At 42.7% G+C, this 22086-nt stretch overlaps 1 protein-coding gene across 4 annotated transcripts in view; it reads left to right on the top strand.

Moving 5' to 3' along the window:
* pde3b (phosphodiesterase 3B) overlaps positions 1-22086 on the top strand; it is a 324393-nt gene that overhangs the window by 185269 nt on the left and 117038 nt on the right. For all 4 annotated transcript variants that reach the window (XM_086007904.1, XM_086007903.1, XM_086007902.1 and 1 more), the window contains exon 2: positions 8177-8230. In XM_086007904.1, the coding sequence (XP_085864030.1) occupies positions 8177-8230 (54 nt within the window). The remainder of the gene's footprint in view (positions 1-8176; positions 8231-22086) is intronic.

The following is a 22086-nucleotide window of genomic DNA, read 5'->3' as shown; positions in this document are numbered from 1 at the left end:
CTTTATCTGGTGTTGGGACCCTTTTGTGGTTATTTTAGTACCTACCTTAATGTAAAAATGATCATAAAATGGTGGGTGAAATAAATTTGTAAACACTGTTTTGAACCATTTAATTGGTGGTTGTTCTTGTATTGGTATTCAGGATTGGTTGTTTTCTTCAGTTGTTAAAAGCTGCTTGGTAGTTTTCCAGCTGCTTGCCTTGATTTTTGAGCTCCACAATCTCTACCTACAAAGTTTTGATTTACTGCTTTACTTTAAGCCAGTCAACTAAGTTTGACAGCCGGTGGTGATGCAAGAGGGTGATGGATATATGACGAGGAGTGCACACATGCGCTGTTTTTAATGGATAGAAAAATATCAATCTGTAGATAGATAAGATGCTAAATGCCTTCCTTAATACTTAATTAAGCCTTAAAAAATAAGAATGTAATGTCAAAAAACATTTTGAAAACTCATTGTTCATGCATTTGATTTCAGTCATTCAGAAATGAAAGTAAATCTTTCCTATTTCAGAATGTTTCTGTTCAGGATCCCCCCAATGGTTAGTGCGTAAATGCACCACCTGGTGGGTCCTTGGTGCGCAGGGTCCCAGAATTGAGCCTTGGCTGTGATAAGTTTAGTGACTTTAGATGGGGTGGCAGTTGGAGTGCAACAATTGACCTGCAGCTCTCCTGAGCTAGAGAGCTGGAAACACTCAGCCAGGATTTCTGTTGCTCCTTGGGTCTCCTTGGTGGGAAAGTGTAAATGTATGAATAGGATCTTGTTTATTTCTGATAAACACTAGGCCAGATTCACCGTCCAGGCTGACGCATGAAGGAATGGTTATTGGGGCAAGTATCAGGCGGCGAGCTGCTGGTGCCTGCCCCAATGCACAAGTCAATACCTTCTAGAAAAGGATCATTTGCATTCTTCAATTCTTCGAGTAAATGCAGGTCATCAAGTGAGGGAATCGGACGACTCATACTGCTTTAGGCGCATGTAACAGAAATTGTCCGAATTGTATTGCTTTTAAACAGACTGCAAAAACCCATTTACAGCTTTCTTGTAGATGTATTTACCAGTAACAATTATGTGTTCTTGATGGAGGATTCTGTTGCCTTTGCTGACCTGCGCTATATTCGCATTTGGTCATTTTAATTGTTTTGCATTTAATCACATTCACAATCTTAAACATTAAGAAAATCACATTTTCTGTCATTACGTTATTGACAATCATGAAATGCACAGGAACTTAATTAATTAGTTGCATCTTTACTGTCTTGAACTGTGAATTTTCTTGATTCTTTGATGTAAGTTATAATGGTAGTTAATAAAATCTACATTGCACTTTCATCGTTCTTAAGTATTTAATTCCACAGTGAAAATCAGCAATTGTTTGCTTGCGCCACATGCTATTTGCATCTCAGGAAATGTGCATGCTGCGGTATTGAGCAATTTTCATCGACGGTGTTTTGCACTGTAACTGCTAGGAAATGATCTCTTGTAGAGCATTGCTGTTGCAGATAATAAACCAATCAATCTGCAATTTTGATGTGTGTTTTACATATCACCAAGATTTATCCTGTACATGGTTTAGATGCAAAATCATTTGCAGTATTTGAGACCAACAAGCACTTGCTTCCTGTAATAAACTAGAGGCAAACCCACACAAGTCACAAACAAGTTTATTATTATTTGCATCTGCATATCTGCGGTTTACAGTACAAAAATTATTTGTTAAAAGAAACAATGCACACCGTTCTGGTTTCTGTAGTGGGCCTTTTATTAAAATAGTTGATTTGATTTGTATTTCATGTGATTCAGGAAAGATCAATTCTATCGTTAAAATGATTTATTTCAGTGCTGCACAAATTAAAGAAAGCAATGCTTTTTTGAGGTATTCTATACATCTAGTGGTCTTGTTTACTTTGGAATCTGTAGCTTCCAAAGTTCCTGCCTGAAATTATAGCTTGAGCAACTATTAGTCACACGCTAATGAGGCTTTCATTGCTCAGGCAGTTCTGCTGAACTATTTAGCCTGATTCCCAAATGATGTGCTTATATTTTCACAATTTAAGTATGGGAAAGTGACATATAATGTATGAAGCTTTTGTAATGGCACCTTTGATAATATTGAGTCATCAAACTGGACAAATTTCCAGGGAATGCTTTTCATGAAGTGAGACAATTTTCATCTTGGATTTTGATTGTGTGAGCCAGACTGCAGAAGAATGGGGTTCCTATGTGTGTGGCATCAGGGGTCGCAGGCATGTATTATCATTGCGTTCATACCTCTAATGTATTTCTGAGGTACTATAAACTGTCAGTTGATAATTTGTGGGCATTTTACAAATTTGCCTGGTGATATGTGTGTGGCAGCATTCGTGACTACTTGGCACACTGCCAGTAAGAAAGAAATCTTAGATTGTGGAGTATTTCCCAGCACAAAGTAAATATCACTCCTCAGTTGTATTCCATCTCACATTTTATTGGAATCCTTCAGCACCTGTTTTATCTCCATATTTGGCAAAACCCACTGATAGACATGTCTGCCTCTGTTGAGCGCAATATAACGAAAGGTTATTTTTCTCAAACCCTCTGAAAATCATGGATTTAATTCAGTTAGATCGTTCATGCTTGAATTATCGTTCTGTGACTTAAAATAGTTTTCTTTTCACTTCTACCTGTCAGGTTAAACACTTAGGTTAAAATTGATTATTTTTGTAATTGTAATTGTTACAGTCTCATTTTCTAGCAGGCTTGGACATTGAACAGTGCCCGTTTCCTGTAGATTTGTGAAAAAATAAATGTCCAAATTCCCATAGTGTGTGTTCACGTAAATTTTATATATCTATTTAAACAACTTCCTTGGTGGAATTTGAATTTGCAGAACAAAAATTTGTTAATTTCTCCTGGAGAGACTTGAAAAGCAGTTCACAACAAGTAATTTGCCTTTTCACAAATCATATTTTTCAAGTTGGCTTATTGTATTGTCGGACATAAATGTCAGTAGACCTCTAACATTGAATTGCGTGAGTGCACATTAGATGATTTGTTCCTCATTATGATATATATTATTGTTTAGGGAAGAGTTGTACAGGAAACTTTGTGATATCCGGCACCGACGGGACCGAGCTGTTGCCGTCCCATCAAAACTGCCGGACAAACCAGCGCTAATGTTAAAACATACGGAAGCTTTTGAGCTCCGTATCGAGCAACAAACCCTGTTGCTTGCTTCTAAACAGTCGGCCGTAGCTTGCAAGCGTCTCTGTAGCTAAGCAACAGCTTTAGCTAGACCTTGCAGAGCCTGACTGGTGAAAAAAAAAGCAACGAAAAGAAAAAAAAACTTGCTGAACCGACTCCTGAATTTTGCCTTCCGGACAGTTAACCTCCGGATAAAGCAAAGTTTCCTGTGTGTGGGATAGAAGTAATTTGTTGTTTCGATCGGTGTTGCTAGTAGGATTTCAATCAAGCATAACGGGCATGAGATAGTTTCGCTAAGTTACACTGCTGGCATTTATTTTACAAATTTTCTCTGAAGCATAATGTGGGGGGAGGGGAATGGTGCACTTTATGTATTCTGAGTAGTACCTCAATTGGATACTTAGTACAATTATAGATTTGCCCTTCCAAATTTGGGTGCTGTCTCAAGAGAGGCAGATCATTTTGAGCTGAATCACTCTAGGCAGGGTCTAAGTGTTTTATCTTTGTGGGCCACGAGGCACACGCCATGGAACCTCGGGTACCATATGTGAAGTTTAAATCTATGTTCCCGTGAATTTGCTTCGGTGTCGGGTTGTGGCTACCAAAAGATCTTGGCTTTCTGATGTAGGATGCACCCAGTAATGAATCACTAAAAGCAGCCCTTTCTAAACCTTCAAGCCCATAAAATAAAAACAGGACGAACCATCCAATGGGAAATTTAAGTACAAATAGGCCTGAGTTGCCTGAAATATGAGGGCCTTCAGATAAGTTTTTAATTTTCTTTTACTATTTTTGATTTTATTTTTAAAGACATTTTTTTAAAGAGGCTCCTGTGTGATCTTGTCACTGTTGAGTCTTCTCTCTCATGCTGTCACTGCTGCCTGTTCCTATTGCCATCTCACCACCTCCCGCTGTTGCGATTCTTCCCCTTTTGGCCTTGTGACTTTTATCCCCCGACTCTTGTAATAGGATTGTTGTCTGCTCTGCCTGCGCTCCCTTTTGGGACATCTACGTATCTTTGCCATTACATACACTGTAAGAGCACTAAAGCACTTGACACTACAAAGTGTCAGTTCCCAGGCTTAGTGCTGGGCAACAGGTTTTGGGTTAAAGGTGGGTGGAGGAAGAGGAGGGAGTACGGTGCTGGTGTAGGGAAAAAGAGGGGGCATGAGACAGGGGAGGTGCAGACTGGAGTATTTTAGGAAATGAGTGGATGACCGGATGCGATCAGCCTTCATATTGTCTAAATTCCAGACTTTGCACCACTGCCCTTCCCTCCTGCTACCCTCTTGCACATCTCCTCTCCCCTCCCCATACATCTTCTCCTTTGGCTCAGTGGAAGCACTCTTGCCTCCGAGTCAAGAGGTTGTGGCTTCAAATCCCACTTCAGAGACTTGAGCACAAAATCTTGGCTGACTCTCCAGTGCAGCACTGAGGGAGTGCTGTGCTGTCGGTGGTGTCTTTTGGATGAGACATTAAACTGAGGTCGTCCGCCCTCTCGGGTGGATGTAAAAGATCCCATGGCACTATATCGAATAAGAGCAGGGGAGTTCTCCTCAGTGTCGAAGCCATTATTTATCTCTGAACCAGCATCACTTTATATAAAAAAACAACCTGATTATCTGGTCATTATCTCATTGCTGTTTGTGGGATCTTGCTGTGCGCAAATTAGCTACTGCGTTTCCTACATTAGAACAGTGACTACACTTCAAAAATACTTCATTGGCTGTAAAGTGCTTTGGGATGCCTTGAAGTTGTGAAAGGCGCTGTATAAATGCAAGTCTTTATTCCTTCTCCCCTGCTTCCTCCATCCATATACCTCTTTGCCACGTCCTTCATCTGTTCTTCCCTTCCCCTAATTCTCCTCTTAATCCCACCTACTTCCCTGTTTCCTGCCCCCCCTCCTTCTAGAATTTCAGCTAATTAAACGGTCCTGCCGCATCCTGGGACATTCAGTACACTGCACATGCTCAGACTGCACAGTTTTAATAGAGCAAAATTTGTAGCAGAAGTGCTCTCAAAGTGCAAGACTTTAAATGTATTGCTGGCAGATGTCCCATCGTCCTGCTCATGGAGATGATGATGATGTCGGTGATGACGGGCTATGAGTCATCTCCAATTTAATGCAGGCAATAGGTTCTTGTACGACTGGAAAGTGTGATTTTTCATGAGGAATTTTTTTCCACACACGCACAGTAATACATCATCTAGGTGTCCATCATGTGACATGGTGCTTCCTAGGTAGGAGAACCTATCCACTGCAGACAGCATATGCCCTTTGATGGTATTATTGGGTGTCACAAGCTTTTCCGGGGGAAGGCTGGTATATAACTTCCGTCTTCAGACTTGATGGTGAGGCCAAATTTCTTACAGGCATCCGAGAAATGGTCCATGATAATTTGAAAGTCCTCCACTGCGTGGCCAATGAGGGCACAGTTATCGGCAAACAAGAGGTCTAAACAAGGTCTTCAGAGGTCTTAGTTTTGTGCTGCAGGCAGTGGAAATTGTGCAATTTGCCATCCGCCCTGAATGAATACTCCTTTATCCAAGTTCCTGAAGGCATCAATAAGCATAGAAGCAAACAAAATTTAGAAAAATGTGGGAGCTAAAACACAACCCTGTTTGACTCCATTGGAGATGCAAGGCATTGGAAACTTTGCCATCTTCCACGATGCTGGCCATCGTGGGGCTGGCCAATCATCTGGATAAACTTTTCGGGACAGCCAACTTTGACCAGCAGTATCCAGAAGCGCCCTCTGCTGACTGTATGGTAGGCCTTTGTGAGTTCAATAAAAACACAGTAAAGATCCCAGTTTTGTTCTCGACACTTTTCCTGAAGTTGTCTGGCAGTAAACACCATATCAGTAGTACCTCTGACTTTTCTGAATCCATTGGCTATCAGGCAAGAATTTTTCAGCTATATGCTTGATGTGACGAGTCGGGAAACTCTTGGATGGTCACACATATGTCTACTGCCATTGTGTTTAAATAGATAAATAATGGATGCATCTCAATACTCTGGCAGGATGATTTCTTTTTGCTACATGAGCTGGAAAAGCTCAGTCAGAGATTGAGCTGATTGGTATGCTCCTGCTTGCTATGTCTGAGCAGATATAGAATCAGAACCTGCTGCCCCTCGGTGACGTCATCCAAAAATATCAGGTTCCACATGTACGCTGACGACACCCAGCTTTACCTCACCACCACCTCTCTCGACCCCTCCATTGTCTCTGATTTGTCACACTGCTTGTCCGACACCCAGTACTGGATGAGCAGAAAATTCCTCCAACTAAATATTGTAAAGACCGAAGCCATTGTCTTTAGCCCCGCCACAAACGCCATTCTCTAGCCACTGACTCCATTCTTCTCCCTGGAAACTCTGAGGCTGAACCTGACCCCATGAGCTTCTGACCACATATCTACTCCATGCCCATGAACGATGTTCTCCGTAACTTTGCCCGACTCCACCCCGCCTCAGCTCATCTGCTGCTGAAACCCTCATCCAAGCCTTTGTTACCTCTGGACTTGACTTCCAACGCTCTTCTGGCCGGCCTCCCATCTTCCAACCTACATAAACTTCAGTTCATTCAAAACTCGGCGGCCTGTATCCAAACTCGCTGCAAGTCTTGTTCACCCATCACCCCTGTGCTCGCTGACCCACATTGGCTCCTGGTCTGGCAATGCCTCAACTTTAAAATTCTCATCCTTGTTTTAAATCCCTTCATGTCCTCGCCCCTCCCTATCTCCGTAAACTTCTCCAGCCCTACAACTCTTGGAGATCTCTGCTCTCCTCCAATTCTGACCTCTTGCGCTTCCCTGATTTTAACCGCTCCACCATTGACACCCGTGCCTTCAGCTGCCTAAGCTCTGGAATTCCCTCCCTATACCTTTCCACCTCTCCTCCTTTGAGACACTCCTTAAAACCTACCCCTTTCACCAAGTTTTTGGTCACCTGCCCTAATATCTCATTATATGGCTTGACATCATATTTTGTTTTATAGCACTCCTGTGAAGCGCCTTGGGGTGTTTTACTACTTTACAGGTGCTATATAAATGCAAATTGTTGTTGTCTTGCCACTGGAGAGATTTGATAACTAATAATATCAGGCAATGAAGGAGGGTCAGAGAATACGCTGTTTGATAACTAAACTTTGATGGATGTTATCAGGAAAGTGTGAAGGCAAAGTGTTATAGTAGATTAGCAAGAAGTTAAATAACGAACTTGCCTTCATTACGCATGATTTTTCACCTATTATTTTTAGATAGCAGGAGCCAGGTGGCCCATTGGTAGGGCCTCGATTTTTTTTTTAATCATTGGAAGCCAGATAAAGGCTAGGAGTTTTTTTTAAGTCGCAGGAACAGGCAAAAGCAAGGATTTTTTTCAGCTATTTGGATTGGGGAAGACTACGAATGGGGCTGGGAGGTTTTTTTTTTAAATTGGTGGGACGAGGCAAAGGCTGAGAGATTCCTTTTACACAGCAGCAGCAAGGCAAAAACCAGGAGTAGGAGTTTTTTTTTTTTTTTTTTAAGTAGCGGGGGCTGGGAAGGCATGGGGCAGAAATGGTCCCTAACTGCTGCGGAGCAAAATGGGGACCACGAGGGGAGTGGGGCAAACCCTGGGAGGGTAATTGGACAGAAACTGGCCTCGACCTTTTGTTCTGGTTTTTGGTAATACTGTTGTCAGCCCAGTTTCCCGGCTACAACAAAACGCTGGTGTTTATTTTGGGCTTTTTGCGTAATTACAGCTGCTTCACCCAAAAATCCTCCCAGCTTTGCTCCTTCTGGCACTGACAAAATACCTCTTCTCTTCATCACAGTCCCCCCTCTTTCTCTCCCTTTCCACCACGCACCCCCCCCACCCCCAAATCTAAGTTGAAAATGTGGGCATGTGGCATTGAACGTAGTGTAGCAGATCTAGATAAGTTGCTATGAATGGTGTAAATATATTTTCCAGCTATAATCTATTAATGGCACTTAATTTCATATTTTGCAGATGATCCTATGGGACTGGGACTTGAAGCAATGGTTCAGAAGCTACCAGTATCAGGTCAGTATCAAATTTGCTTTAACCTGTCCATTGGCCTAAAAACACATACTACATTCTGAACGTATTTATATTTTTGGAGGCAGAAGTGCTTTTATTAAGAATTTTATTAGTAAATTTTACATTTATTATTTGTTGTGTTCTGCCTTTTTGATGTATAATGCAAAATTGTTCTGATATACCTGCACCATTGTTCCTTTGCAAGCCGGGAGGACCAGACAGCGCGTGGACATTGCTCTGTGTGATTGTCTGACAGAAAGATGTGTGTTTATGGGGTGGGATTTATATGTCATTTTATTTTTTGTTGAACTTGAAACAATTTCGTCCACTTTGAACTACTTCTGGAAAATACTTGACACTAGAGCTAGTCGAGAAATTATGAAAATTTTCCATTAGTGTTAGCCTAATCTGAATTCCAGAAGCTCCTGCAGTTTTATTTTTGGTTGTTTGGTTTGAAACCCAGCAATGGTCTGCTTTCATGTATAGAAATTGCTGTATATCTTATCTCATTTGTTTACTGCACTGGGACATTTTCGTAGAATTTCGTTGTATAGTACTTTTAACATATAGTTTGCTTGTTTCTGACAATTCATCTAGTGAGAAAGTGACTCTAGCAAGGAGCTATTGGTAACTTTATTGATTGCAGTTTTAAATCAAGTGGGTTGATGTACTATGATGCACCACACGCTGAATTCGAGGGTGCACTGTTTTATAATATGGGCTTCGAAGCCAGACAACAAGTCTGCATCCTGCTCCCAGCTGTGTCAGATTCATTCTTTATCTCTCTCTCCACCTTCCTTCTGCATGTTATTTCTCCCTCTTCTTCGCTCTCACCCTCAAAATACACTCATGCTTGTGCTCTCTCTCTCACTTTGTGTCTCTCTCCCTCCTTCCTAAATATGTAAAACATTTTAATCAAAAGCAAACAGATAGCATAAATGTGTTCCATTTTCTCCAACGAACTTTCATGCTGTTCTTGTCAAATAACAGCAAATGATTTTGCATTTTTGAAATTATTCTTATTAGTTTTTGTAATATTTTACTCACATTTCTGTTTACTGCCTGCGAGTTCTGTATTTTCTCAAACTACATCTACAGTTTCTGTGATCTTTCTCCTTTTTCTTTGCGTGTAATTTTCTCTCTCTTCTGGAATATTTTCTCGCTTCCACATTTTCCCCTCCATCTCTCTCTCGTTTCAGTAACATTTTATCCGTCCCTCTCTCAGTATCTTTCCCTTTTTCTTGTAGTTTCTGTCATTTTTTCCCTGTCTTCTCCCCTTCTGCTGTTCATTTTTATTCTGTGTATTCAATCCCTGCCATTATCCTCGGACATGACATGTCTTTAACTTTCTGCTGCTCTTCTTTCCTCTCAGTCCCTTTCCCATTGGCCCTATTGCTCTGCTGTGGTTCAGTTAGACTAAACCAGAAAATATAGAAACTGACACCCAAAGAGGGAGAAAATGTCACAGAAACTATAGAAATAGTGAGAAAATACAGAACCCACAGACAATAAACAGAAATGTGAGTAAAATATCCAAAACACTATTGAGAATAGAACAATAAAAAAAACTTTATTTGACAAGAACAGCATTGAAGTTCTGTTAGAGAAAATGGCATACATTTATGTTATTTGCTTGCTTGTATTCCCTCGTACCCCTGCCACCATTTTTCCAGAATTTTATAGCACAGAAGGAGGCCACTCATCCCATTTTGCCTTTGCCAGCTCTCTGAAAGAGTTATCCATTTCGTGCCAGTATGTTGCCTTTCCCCATACTTTACTATTAATTCTTATCCCATTAACCTTCCTCCAGTGAGTGGGCTGCTTGTTGAACACAATCCAAGAACTTGGGAGGGAGCACGCGCAGCACTGCGGTTTCTTGGAATTCTAGTCTTTTATACTGGAGATGGATTTCTGCACACGGACACTTTGTTTCTTTACCTTGGTGGTGTGCAGTGTGCTATTTGGAAGAAGGAGCGGATGTTGTTGGTCAAGCTATTGAGTAAGTTTCTTTTCTGTGTATAAAAAAGCAGTAAAACAAACTGAAGTAGCAACTTCATACCATTTTGGAATTGTATAATTTTTCAATACAGAAACGGGCCATTCAGCCTGTCAAGCCTGTGCTGATATTTTTCTTCACATGATTTACCAAATCTAATCCTGTTTGCTCTCTATACCCTTTTAATAATTTATTCAAATAACTATCTAATTCCCATTGAAATTTATTGACTGTGCTTCAACAACTGTCATTTCTGTTGATTTTATTTTTGGTGATCTATAGCGGGGTTGATGAGGAACTATTACAGTGCCTGTATCTTCAATAATTGTGTTTTGCTGGAATGTGATTAAGGAAAATATTAAAATAGGTGGAAAGGTTTGGAATAATATGATTGGCGAATAACAAAATTAAAAAAAATTACTAGTCAGAAAGGATAAAAACACCAATGTAGGTTGGCCCTGTATCTCAGAGCACTGGGAAGGTGGCACTGGATCTGTCAATAGTGGGATGGGCTATTGGGGATTAGCAGTATTTTGGGGGAGTGGGAGGGAGGTTCTGGCAATTCTGCGGCAAGTTCTGGGATCTAAGATTACTGAGAGAGTGGTCCTGAAATTTTGGAGCACTGGGAAAGGGGTTGCAGGATCTGGAAGGGATTGAATGGGGTCATCGCAGAAGAGCCAAGTGGTCCAAAATCTTTTTAATCCAGGGGGACGGCTCTTTCTAGCTCTGTTTGTGTCTCTCAGCTGTTGTGAATTAGAATATTTACATCGAACTACCAACAAAGCACAGGTAATAATTGGAGCTTTATTATTTGCTTTCAAAATTCAACTCATTTGTTTTTCTGGGGAATATAATAAATAAATATTGATAAAGGAAAAACACTTTGTCGACGCCAGCTTTTTATACTTTCCAGAGTTTATTAAACACTCGTCAACCTCCAGTGGTGCTGCACATGGGAAGTGCAACAAACCCATCCAAAACTCTGTTCTTCCGACTCTGGCCTGGGAGATGGTGCAGACAGGGAGGGGCACTGGGGATAGGTAAAGTGGAGAGTAGGTGATAGGTTAAGGACAGGAAAGGGGCTGTGGAGGAGGGAAGTGAGTGCTGGCAGGGAAGGAGACGGGTATGAGGTCAGGCTGAGAGGAGGGGAGAGGGTGAGGTCAGGCGGAGAGGAAAGGATGGCGAGCAGGGTTGAGGAGGGGAAGGCCAGGAGAGGAGAGGAATGGGTGACGATGGGGAGGGGGACTGAGCACAGTGTGAGAGGCTCAGATGGGGAGGAGCGTGGGCATGAGAGGAGAAGGAGACAAGGAAGACAACAGCTGGGGCCCAAGCACCGATCCTTGCGGTACCCCACAAGTCACAGCCTGCCATCCTGAAAAAGACCCGTTTATCCCTGCTCTTTGTTTTCTGTCTGTTAACCAATTCTCAATCCATGCTAGTATATTACCCCCAATTCCATGTGCCCTAATTTTGTTCACCAACCTCTTGTGTGGGACCTTATCGAAGGCCTTCTGAAAATCCAAATACACCATATCTACCGGTTCCCCTTTGCTCCACTAGTTACATCCTCAAAGAACTCCAGTAAGTTTGTCAAACAGGATTTCCCTTTCATAAATCCATGTTGACTCTGCCCAATCTCAGTATTAGTTTCTAAGTGCCCAGTTATTGCATCCTTTATCATAGATTCCAGCATTTTCCCAACTATGATGTGAGGCTAACAGGTCTGTAGTTCGCCGTTTTCTCTCTCCCTCCTTTCTTAAATAGCGGAGTTACATTTGCTATCCTCCAATCTGCAGGAACCGTTCCAGAATCTCTAGAATTTGGGATGTTTTACTACATTAAAGGCGCTATATAAATGATGGGGCAGAGGAGGCAAAGAATTGGGAGAAGAGATCGGGAGGAGGAGAGGAGGGGGTTGAGAGAAAATAGGATAAGGACAGTGAGTCGAGCGTACAGAGGGAGGAAGGGGATGGGGAGTGAGAAGTGGAAGGGAGAAGCAGTTTTTTTGTCTTTGTGAAGAGGTTTCCTAAAGTTATCAGAATGATTTGTGTTTTGCCTTTGTGCAATTGACCACACCTATTTATGGTGCTGTTGAAACCTAACAGTTTTTATCGAGCTTGCGGACAGCTTGCTTGTTTCCCGATTTTGGGGAGGAGTTTGTGCAGCCTGGTCTTTTAATAAGCTCTTTTTGGCCACAGGTGTTTTTAAGCTGGTTCCTAGAATTTACTTTTTCAAAGCTTTCCACAGTTCAGTAATTTTTTTTCAACTTTTTAATGTGCGATTGGTTTTTAATATCTAACCAGTTTTCACACTTGTTGTTTACTCCTGTGTCGTTCCACAGATGGTGTTCTAATTTTATATTTGGTGACTGAGTACCGTCGCACCTACAGGTGCAATACAGTGCAGGTTAGAAGTGGATAGTGGTGTCCCGCAGTGTGACCGCTTCTGTTCATTGCACATCAATTGTATGGATATAGGGCTAGAGTGCGTGGTGTCAAAATTTGCAGATGATCATAAAATTGGAGGCGTAGTAAATAATTCTGCGGACCAAAGGACGCAAGTTGATAATCATAAAATGGAGGAACGGGCAAGAAACTGGCGGATTGAATTCAATGTCAGTAATATATGAACTTAGGAAAAATGACAAACATGACAAGACATACTGGTCCATTCAGCCTGTGCCATACAGTTATGATACCTTGTGCATCACAATACATACACTCTCCATCCCACCTGGAAGCCATGTAATCTCCTGGGAGAGGCAAAAAAAAGATTAAAAATCCAGGCCAATTGTGGGGGTGGTTAAAAGCTGGAAGATTCCTTTCCGATCCACTTACGTGATTGAAACTAGTCCAAGAGATCATTCTGGCCCTGATTAGCGTTATCCTCTTGTACAAGATCTCCGCCCCAGCCAGAAATAGCTCCAGCTCTCGCTTGAAGGCATTCAGTGACTCGGTGTTCACCGCAAAAGCCGGCACACTGTTCCACAGGTCCACTGTTTTCCAGGAGGAAAAAAAAAACCTCCTTATATCTAACCTATTTCTGTCCTTAAATAACTCGTCCTCCCTAACCTATTTAGTTGAAACAATTTATCTTTGGGGACTACGTTAGCCTCATTCCGGTCTACGGGAACAGTCCTGGACACAAGCGAGCTATTAAATTTTGCGAACTCGGCACCCTATTTGACCCCATATCATCTCCATCACAAAGACTGCCTACATCTATCTCTGCAATATTGCCCATCTCTGCCTCAGCCTATCTGCTGCTGAAGCCTTCATCCATGTTTTTGTTAACTCTTGGCTCGATTATTCAAATATACTCTCCTGGCCAGGTTCCCATCATGCACCCTCCATAAACTTAAGCCCATTCAAAGCTCTGCAGCATGTATCCTAACTCGCACCAAGTCCCATTCACCCATTACTCCGTGCTGACCTATATTGGCTCACGATCCACCAAAACCTCGATCTTAAAATTCTCATTATCATGTTCAAATCCCTCCATGGCTTTGCCCCTCCATAACCTCAATCCTTCCTATCTCTGCAACCTCCTCCAGCCCTGGAACCCTCTACGAACTCTGCGTTCTTCCAAGTCTGGCCTCTTCTGCATCCCCCACTTCCTTCAGCCCACCATTGGTGGCCATGCCTTCAGCTGTTTAGGCTCTAAGCTGTGGAATTCCATCGCTAAACCTCTCCGCATCTCAACCTCTCTCCACCTTTAAGACCCTTCTTAAAACCTACCTCTTTGACCAAGCCTTTAGTCACCTGTCCTAATGTCTCCCTCTTTGGCTCAGTGTTCGTTTTTGTCTGATTACGCTCCTGTGAAGTGCCTTGGGACATTTTACTACATTAAAGGCACTATATAAATGCACGTTGTTGTTGTAGAGATACGGGTCAGGATCTTGTACAGCACCTGCCCCATGTGAGGTGGTAAGGGGTAACAGGTGATGTGTAAGGGAACAGAAACGTGGGGATTCAGGTTCGCAAGCTATTAAAAGCAGCATCTCAGATAGATAAGGCCATGAAAAGCTAATGGAATTCTGGGGTTTGTGGTAACATAATTCATTAGTCAAATGTGTAGTTTTAAAAAGTCTAACTTGGAAAATAAGGAATAAGCTTAAGCCAATTGATGGAGATGATATGTTCAACAACAGTAAATAAAGGATAAGTGGAACACCTTTAACGGAATAATGTTAAGCGTGCAAGATAAATAGGTACCTAGGATTAGCAAGCTTCGACTAAAAAAGTGTGTACCTAAATGGATTAACAAATTGATCAGAAATTAACTGAAGAGGAAAAAAGGACATCTACACATTCTGCAGGGAAAAAGATGAAGGGACCCATTGTGCTGAATGCCAGACTATGTAGAAACATAAGAAAAACATAACAAAAAGGAACTTCTTCCCATACTTCGTAAGAAATAATTCCACTAAGATTTAGTGCCTTTTATATGCTCAATATATTAAGGGAGCAGTCAGAGAAGGGCTGGGAACCCTAAAATATGCCAGTGGGACCAAAATTGAGAATACACACAAGTCAGTTTGCATTCTAAATAATGACTTCCTCCAATGTTAACTAGAGAAAGCATGAGCAAAATGCCCTTCTTAACTAGCTATAATCTAAGTAAAATTAGCACTTTGACTTATGGAAATCTTAAACAGACTAAAAGGACTCACGACAAATATATCCCCAGGGATAGGTGGTATTTATCTGCAAGTACTAAGATGAGTGAGATTTGTGAGGTGTTGACAGTCATTATAAGCGAGCCACTGAATGTTCGGGAGGTTCCTGTGGAGTTGAAATGGGGTATAGTAATGCCAATTTTCAAAAATGGTGTACAGAAAGTACAGAGGAAATCTAAAAAAGGGAATAGAGGGGCAATGAGAGAGTATGATAATAGATTATTGGTCAGCGAGCACATGGGTGAACGGGACTTGGTGCGAATTACGACATGGGCAGCCGAGCACCAGATGAACTCAAGTTTCCGTAAGGTAGAACGTGGGAGGCCAGCCAAGAGTCTGTGGGAATAGTCATGTCTAGAGATAACAAAGGTACCATACAGAAGAAAAAATGGCCAACAAGTGGCCCATGAAGAAGTTGAAAGTGATCTTGGCATTTTATTAGATATTATGCTGAACTTGTTCAATTACAATGGAGCATCAATCAACAGAGCAAATAAAATGCAGAACTATATATCCAAACCAGTAATGTATAAGTATGAGGAAGTTATGCTCAAACTGCAATCTCTGGTCAGACCACACCTATATTCTGTACCCAGCTCTGGTTGCAAAGTTACAAGGGAGGCATTCAAACCCTGTAGGAGGTTTTTCAAAGAGCCATAAGACTAATCCCTCTTGTCAGAGGACTGAGATATGATGGAAGAATGGGGAAACTTTAGCTTTTCAGCCTTTGAAGAGGTGATCCTACAAATGTATAATAAGGAATAAATATAGGAAAGGTCGATCCAGAAGACTGCCAGTACCACTCAAACTGACAGGTAAGTTGAAGTTTATGGAGTGTACAAGATGGGAGACTTGCAAGGAGAGTATTGGAAGAGATGTCTGCAGGTGACAAAGGAATATATAAAGGTTTCAGTGGTGGAGGGGCTGAGTAATGGGTGGATGCGAGAAATTTTGTGGAGTTGGAGTTTCGTGGACCTGGTGATGGAGAGGATACGAGACCTGAAACTCGGCTCTGGGTTGAACAGGATGCTGAAATTGCAACAGTCTGACTCAGTTTGTGTGGGAAAGGGGGATAGAGTCAGTGTAGAGTTTGTGATGGGTTGAAGGTGTTGGCTTCAGTGTTATCATTGTTGATGATAGTCATCCAAGACGAGATGATGAACAAGCAGTTGGGAACGACAGAGGCGGTTGAGACAGGATTGAAATGGGGATTTTCACTGTACATGTGGAAGTTGACCTAAAGTTACATCTCCAACATGTTTTTCCTTCCTCTCCTTTGAATTCCTTGAGATAAAGGACAGCATTCCATTTTGATGACTTTATCGATTTGTGTACTAGCTTTTAGTGATTTGTGTACACGGGGCCGTATTTTCCGATCGGAAGCTTCCTGCATGCGGAGACCTCCGATCTGGAAAAAATCTACGGACTTAGCTGAGGGCATCTGAGGTGTGTATACTTCTGCTCCTGCGTGCCTCCAACTCGAAATGTGCAGGGCCCACGTATCTCAGAGGCGCAGGCGGTTCGCAAGCGTCCCTGGGATCATGTGGGCCATGGGGAGTCAATAGGAGAGGGGAATCTCCCTTCATACACTTGATAGATAGACCTGTCAAAAATATGAATGGAGATCACCCCAAAAACACAAACATTAAATGCATTTTTTTGAAAAATCATATTTTTTTAAATTAGTTGAAATTACAATAAATTAAATATTTTAAACAAAAATGTAATTTTTTGAAAAAATAAGTTTTTTACAGGGTTAAAAATAAACTTAACTTTTTAAAAAGTATTTTAAAATGATAAATGAGTTTTTTAATTTATTTTTTTACTTTTTTCAAATCTTCTGCTGGTAAAAGCAAGCCGTACGCCTGCTTTTACCAGGCGTAAAATTTCTAAGGGTTTTCTGCGGGTGGAGTTTCCCCAGAAAGTGGATCTATCCGCCCGCAGAGGATCTTCTCTAGGGCAGGCGTCTGATCTGTCAAAACCATTCTTGACAGATCGGAAATGCCGGTTTTCAGCGCATGCGCTTGGCATGTCTGAAACCGGCATTTCTGATGTTCCTACGGGTGTGTACACAGCATACACAGAACCAGAGGTCACAGGCTAAGGATAAGGGGTAAGCCATTTAGGACAGAGATGAGGAGGAATTTCTTCACCGAGAGAGTGGTGAACCTGTGGAATTCTCTACCACAGAAGGCAGTTGAGGCCAATTCATTAAATATATTCAAGAAGGAGTTAGATATATTTCTTGAGGTTAAAGGGATCAAGGGATATGGGGAGAAAGCAGGGACAGGGTACTAAATTTGGATGATCAGCCATGATCTCATTAAATGGTGGAGCAGGCTCGAGGGGCCGAATGGCCTACTCCTGCTATGTTTCTATGTAGTGTGCCTCCTAATTTAATGTTATCTGTAGGCTTAGATATTTAACTCTCGGTTCCTTCATCCAAATCATTTGGTAAAAACCTGAGGCCTCAGTGCAGATCCCCGAGGAACACCACTTGTTACATCCTGACAATCAGAGTACATCCCTTTTATCTCTACTTTCTGTCTTCTATCTGGCAAACAATTACCAAACCATGTTCCATTTCCGTGCACTTTCATTTTTGCTAATGATTTCTTGTGTGGAACCTTATCAAATGCCTTCTGGAAGTCCATTTAGACAATATACACAAACACCCCCTTATCCACCATGTTAATGATTTTCTCAAAATGCAATTAAATTAGTCAGACATGACCTGCACTTCACAAACCCATGCGGACTCTCTTTGATCAGCTCATACTTGTCTAAGTGCTCAATCACTCTGTCCCTGATCATAGATTCCAATAAATTCCCCACAACTGATGGTAAACGGACCTGTAGTTTCTTGGTTTCTCACTCTTTCATAGAAACATAGAAGATAGGAGCAGGAGTAGGCCATTCGGCCCTTCAATCCTGCTCCGCCATTCAATGAGATCATGGCTGATCATCCAAATTCAGTACCCTGTCCCTGCCTTCTCCCCATATCCCTTGATCCCTTTAGCCTTAAGAAATATATCTAACTCCTTCTTGAAAATATTTAATGAACTGGCCTCCACCGCCCTCTGTGGCAGAGAATTCCACAGGTTCACCACTCTCTGGGTGAAGAAATTCTTCCTCATTTCAGTCCTAAATGGCTTACCCCTTATCCTTAGACTATGACCCCTGGTTCTGGACTCACCGGCCATCAGAAACATCCTTCCTGCATCTCGTCTATCCAGGCCTGACAGAATTTTATAGGTTTCGATGAGATCCCCTCTCAATCTTCTAAACTCCAGTGAGTTTAAGCCCAATCGACACAATCTCTCCTCATACGTCATTCCTGCCATCCCAGGTATCAGCCTGGTGGATCTTCACTGTACTCCTTCCATGGCAAGAACATCCTTCCTCAGGTAAGGCGACCAAAACTGCACACAATACTCAAGGTGTGGTCTCACCAAGGCCCTGTACAACTGCAGCAAGACATCCTTGTTCCTGTACTCGAACCCTCTTGCTACGAAGGCCAACATACCATTTACCTTCTTAACCGCCTGCTGCACCTGCATGCTTACCTTCAGCGACTGGTGCACAAGAACACCCAGATCTCTTTGCACATCCCCTTCTTCCAATCTATTGCCATTCAAATAATCTGCCTTCCTGTTTTTGCCACCAAAGTGGATAACCTCACATTTATCCACATTATAGTGCATTTGACATGTTTCTGCCCAATCACCCAACCTGTCCAAATCGTACTGGAGTTTCACGACATCCTCCTCACAGCATACCCTCCCACCCAGCTTTGTGTCGTCTGCAAATTTGGAGATATATCCAATTCCCTCGTCCAGATCATTAATATATATTGTGAACAGCTGGGGTCCTCGGACCGATCCTTGCGGTACCCCACTAGTCACTGCCTGCCACTCGGAAAACGACCCGTTTATTCCAACTCTTTGCTTTCTGTCCGCCAACCAGTTCTCTATCCAAGTCAATACCTTGCCCCCAATCCCATGTGCCTTAATTTTGCACGCTAATCTCTTATGTGGGACCTTATCGAAAGCCTTCTGAAAGTCCAAAGACACCACATCCACTGGTTCTCCCTTATCTATTTTACCAGTTACATCCTCAAAAAATTCCAGTAGATTAGTCAAGCACGATTTACCTTTTGTAAATCCATGTTGACTTTGTCCGATCCTGTCACTGCTTTCCAAGTGCTCTGCTATTACATCTTTTATAATGGACTCCAGCATTTTCCCCACGACCGATGTCAGGCTTACCGGTCGATAATTCCCCGCTTTTTCTCTACCACCTTTTTTGAATAGTGGGGTAACATTAGCTACCCTCCAATCCATGGGTACTGTTCCAGAGTCTGTCGAGTTCTGAAAGATGACCGGCAATGCATCTATTATTTCTAGGGCCACGTACCCTGGGATGTAGATTATCAGGTCCTGGGGATTTATCGGCCTTCAGGCCCATCAATTTTCCTAACACCATTTCCCTACAAATACTGATTTCTTTCATTTCCACCCTTTCATCAGACCCTATGTTCCCCGACATCTCTGGGAGGTTATTTGTGTCCTCCTTTGTGAAGGCAGAACCAAAATATGTATTTAGCTGGTCTGCCATTTCTTTGTTCCCCATTATAAATTCCCCTGATTCTGACTGCAAGGGACCAATGCTTGACTTCACCAATCTTTTTCTCTTCACACATCTATAAAAGCTTTTACAGTCAGTTTTTATGTTCCCTGCAAGCTTACTCTCATATTCTATTTTCCCTTTCTTAATTAATCCTTTTGTCCTCCTTTGTTGAATCCTAAACTGTTTCCAATCCTCACGATTATTGCTTTTTCTGGCCAATTTATATGTCCTCTTCTTGCATCTTATGCTATCCCTAATTTCCCTTGTTAGCCACGGTTGAGTCACCTTTTTTGTTTGATCTTTATGCCAAACTGGGATGAACAAATTCTGTAGCTCATCCATTCGGTCTTTGAATGTTTGCCATTGCCTAGCCACCGTCAACCCTTTGAGTGCCATTCCCCAATCAATCCTACCCACTCGCTCCTCAGACCATCGTAGTTTCCTTTATTTAAATTGAGGACCCTAGTCTCTGAGTCAACTACAGGTAGACTATCCTTTATCCGAAAACCTCTGGACCAGCCGAGTTTCGGATAAAGGAGAATTTCGGATTTCGGAAGGTGGGTCGGCGGGGGGTCGTGCGCACGACTTACACTGACGCTCAGCGTAAGTCGGTCGGGGCCGGCGGGGTACGTGGCGGGGTGGGTGGTCGGCGGTTGTCGGGGCTGGCGGGGTCCGCGGGGGGGTCGGCGGTTGTCGGGGCTGGCGGGGTCGGCGGTTTTCGGGGCTGGCAGGGTCCGCGGGGGGGTCGGTGGTTGGCGGGGTCGGCGGTTGTCGGGGCTGGCGGGGTCCACGGGGGGGGTCGGCGGTTGTCGGGGCTGGCGGGGTCGGGGCTGGCGGGGGTGTCGGCGGTTGTCGGGGTCGGCGGTTGTCGGGGCTGGCGGGGTCGGCGGGGGGTCGTGCGCACGACTTACCCTTTATCCGAACTTTCGCAACCGGAACCCTCTCAAAACCGAAGGTTTTTTCGTTCAGCGTAAGTCGTCGCGACTTACGCTGAACAAAAAAACCTTCGGTTTTTAGAGGGTTTCGGTTTTTGGAAGTCCGGATAAAGGGTAGTCTACCTGTACTTCATTCTCCATCTTAATGAAGAATTCGATCATATTATGATCGCTCCGACCCAAGGGGCCTCATACAACAAGATTGCTAATTAACCCTTTCTCGTTACATAATACCCAGTCTAAGATGGCCTGATCTCTGGTTGGTTCCTCGACATATTGGTCCAGGAAACCATCCCGTAAACACTCCAGGAATTCCTCCTCCAAAGTATTGTTACTAATTTGGTTGGCCCAATCTATATGTAGATTAAAGTCACCCATGATGACAGCTGTGCCTTTATTGCACGCTTCTTTAATTTCCCTTTTAATGCCATCCCCAACCTCCGCCTTACTGTTTGGAGGTCAAAATACCACTCCCACTAACGTTTTTTTCCGCTTAGTATTTCTCAATTCTACCCATACAGATTCCACATCATCAGAGCAAATATCCTTCATTACAATTGTGTTAATCCCTTCTTTAACCAGTAATGCTACCCCACCTCCCTTTCCTTTTTGCCTATCTTTCCTGAATATCGAATACCCCTGGCTGTTGAGTTCCCAGTCTTGGCCATCTTTGAGCCACGTTTCTGTAATCCCAACCAAATCGTATTCGTTTACCTTCGCTTCTTAAATAATGGAGTGACATTTACGGTTTTTCAGTCCAAAGGCACAGTTCCTGAATCTAGAGTGCTTTGGAAAATTATGACTAATGCATCTGCAATTTCCTCACCTATTTCTTTTAGAAGTCCATGGGTTGAAAACCTCCAGTCCTGGAGATTTGTCCATTATTTTCTTCATTATCATTTTTTTGAACTTGTATTATATCCAATAAGTTCTTCACTTTGACTTGTTTTTAGGTTCTCTCATACCGCAGATATTTTGTCCTCTTCCTCTGCTGTGAAAACGTATACAAAATATTAAGATTTCATTTTTGCACTTGTTACTCTCTCTGGATCCCTTTGTTGCTTTTTGTAGCTCTTGCAATCCACTGGTTTTCCACATTTCCTTGCATTTGTGTAAACCTTTTCTTTTAGCTTGATACTGTCTCTTACCTTATTTGTTGACCTTGGTTGCTTAATTGCACAAGTGGAGCTTTTCCCTTTTAGGGGTATGCACTGGTTTCATATTTTTTTAAATTCACTTTTGGGATGTGGGTTTTGCTGGCAAGGCCAGCATTTATTGCCCATCCCTAGTTGCCCTTGAGAAGGTGGTGGTGAGCCGCCGCCTTGAACTGCTGCAGTCCGTGTGGTGATGGTACTCCCACAGTGCTGTTAGGTAGGGAGTTCCAGGATTTTGACCCAGCGACGACGAAGGATCAGCGATATACGTCTAAGTCAGTATGGTGTGTGATTTGGAGGAGAACTTGGAGGTGGTGGCGTTCCCATGCACCTGCTGCCCTTGTCCTTCTAGGTGGAAGAGGTTGCGGGTTTGGGAGGTACTGCCAAAGAAGCCTTGGCGAGTTCCTGCAGTGCACCTTGTAGATGATCCACATTGCAGCCACAGTGCGCCGGTGGTGGAGGGAGTG

Source organism: Somniosus microcephalus, chromosome 15 (assembly GCF_052327205.1).
Source record: "Somniosus microcephalus isolate GS21.2 chromosome 15, FLI_Smic_1.0, whole genome shotgun sequence".
Lineage (NCBI taxonomy): Eukaryota > Metazoa > Chordata > Chondrichthyes > Squaliformes > Somniosidae > Somniosus > Somniosus microcephalus.
Note: the sequence above shows the minus strand (reverse complement) of the source record. Positions and strands in the feature narration are given on the sequence as shown.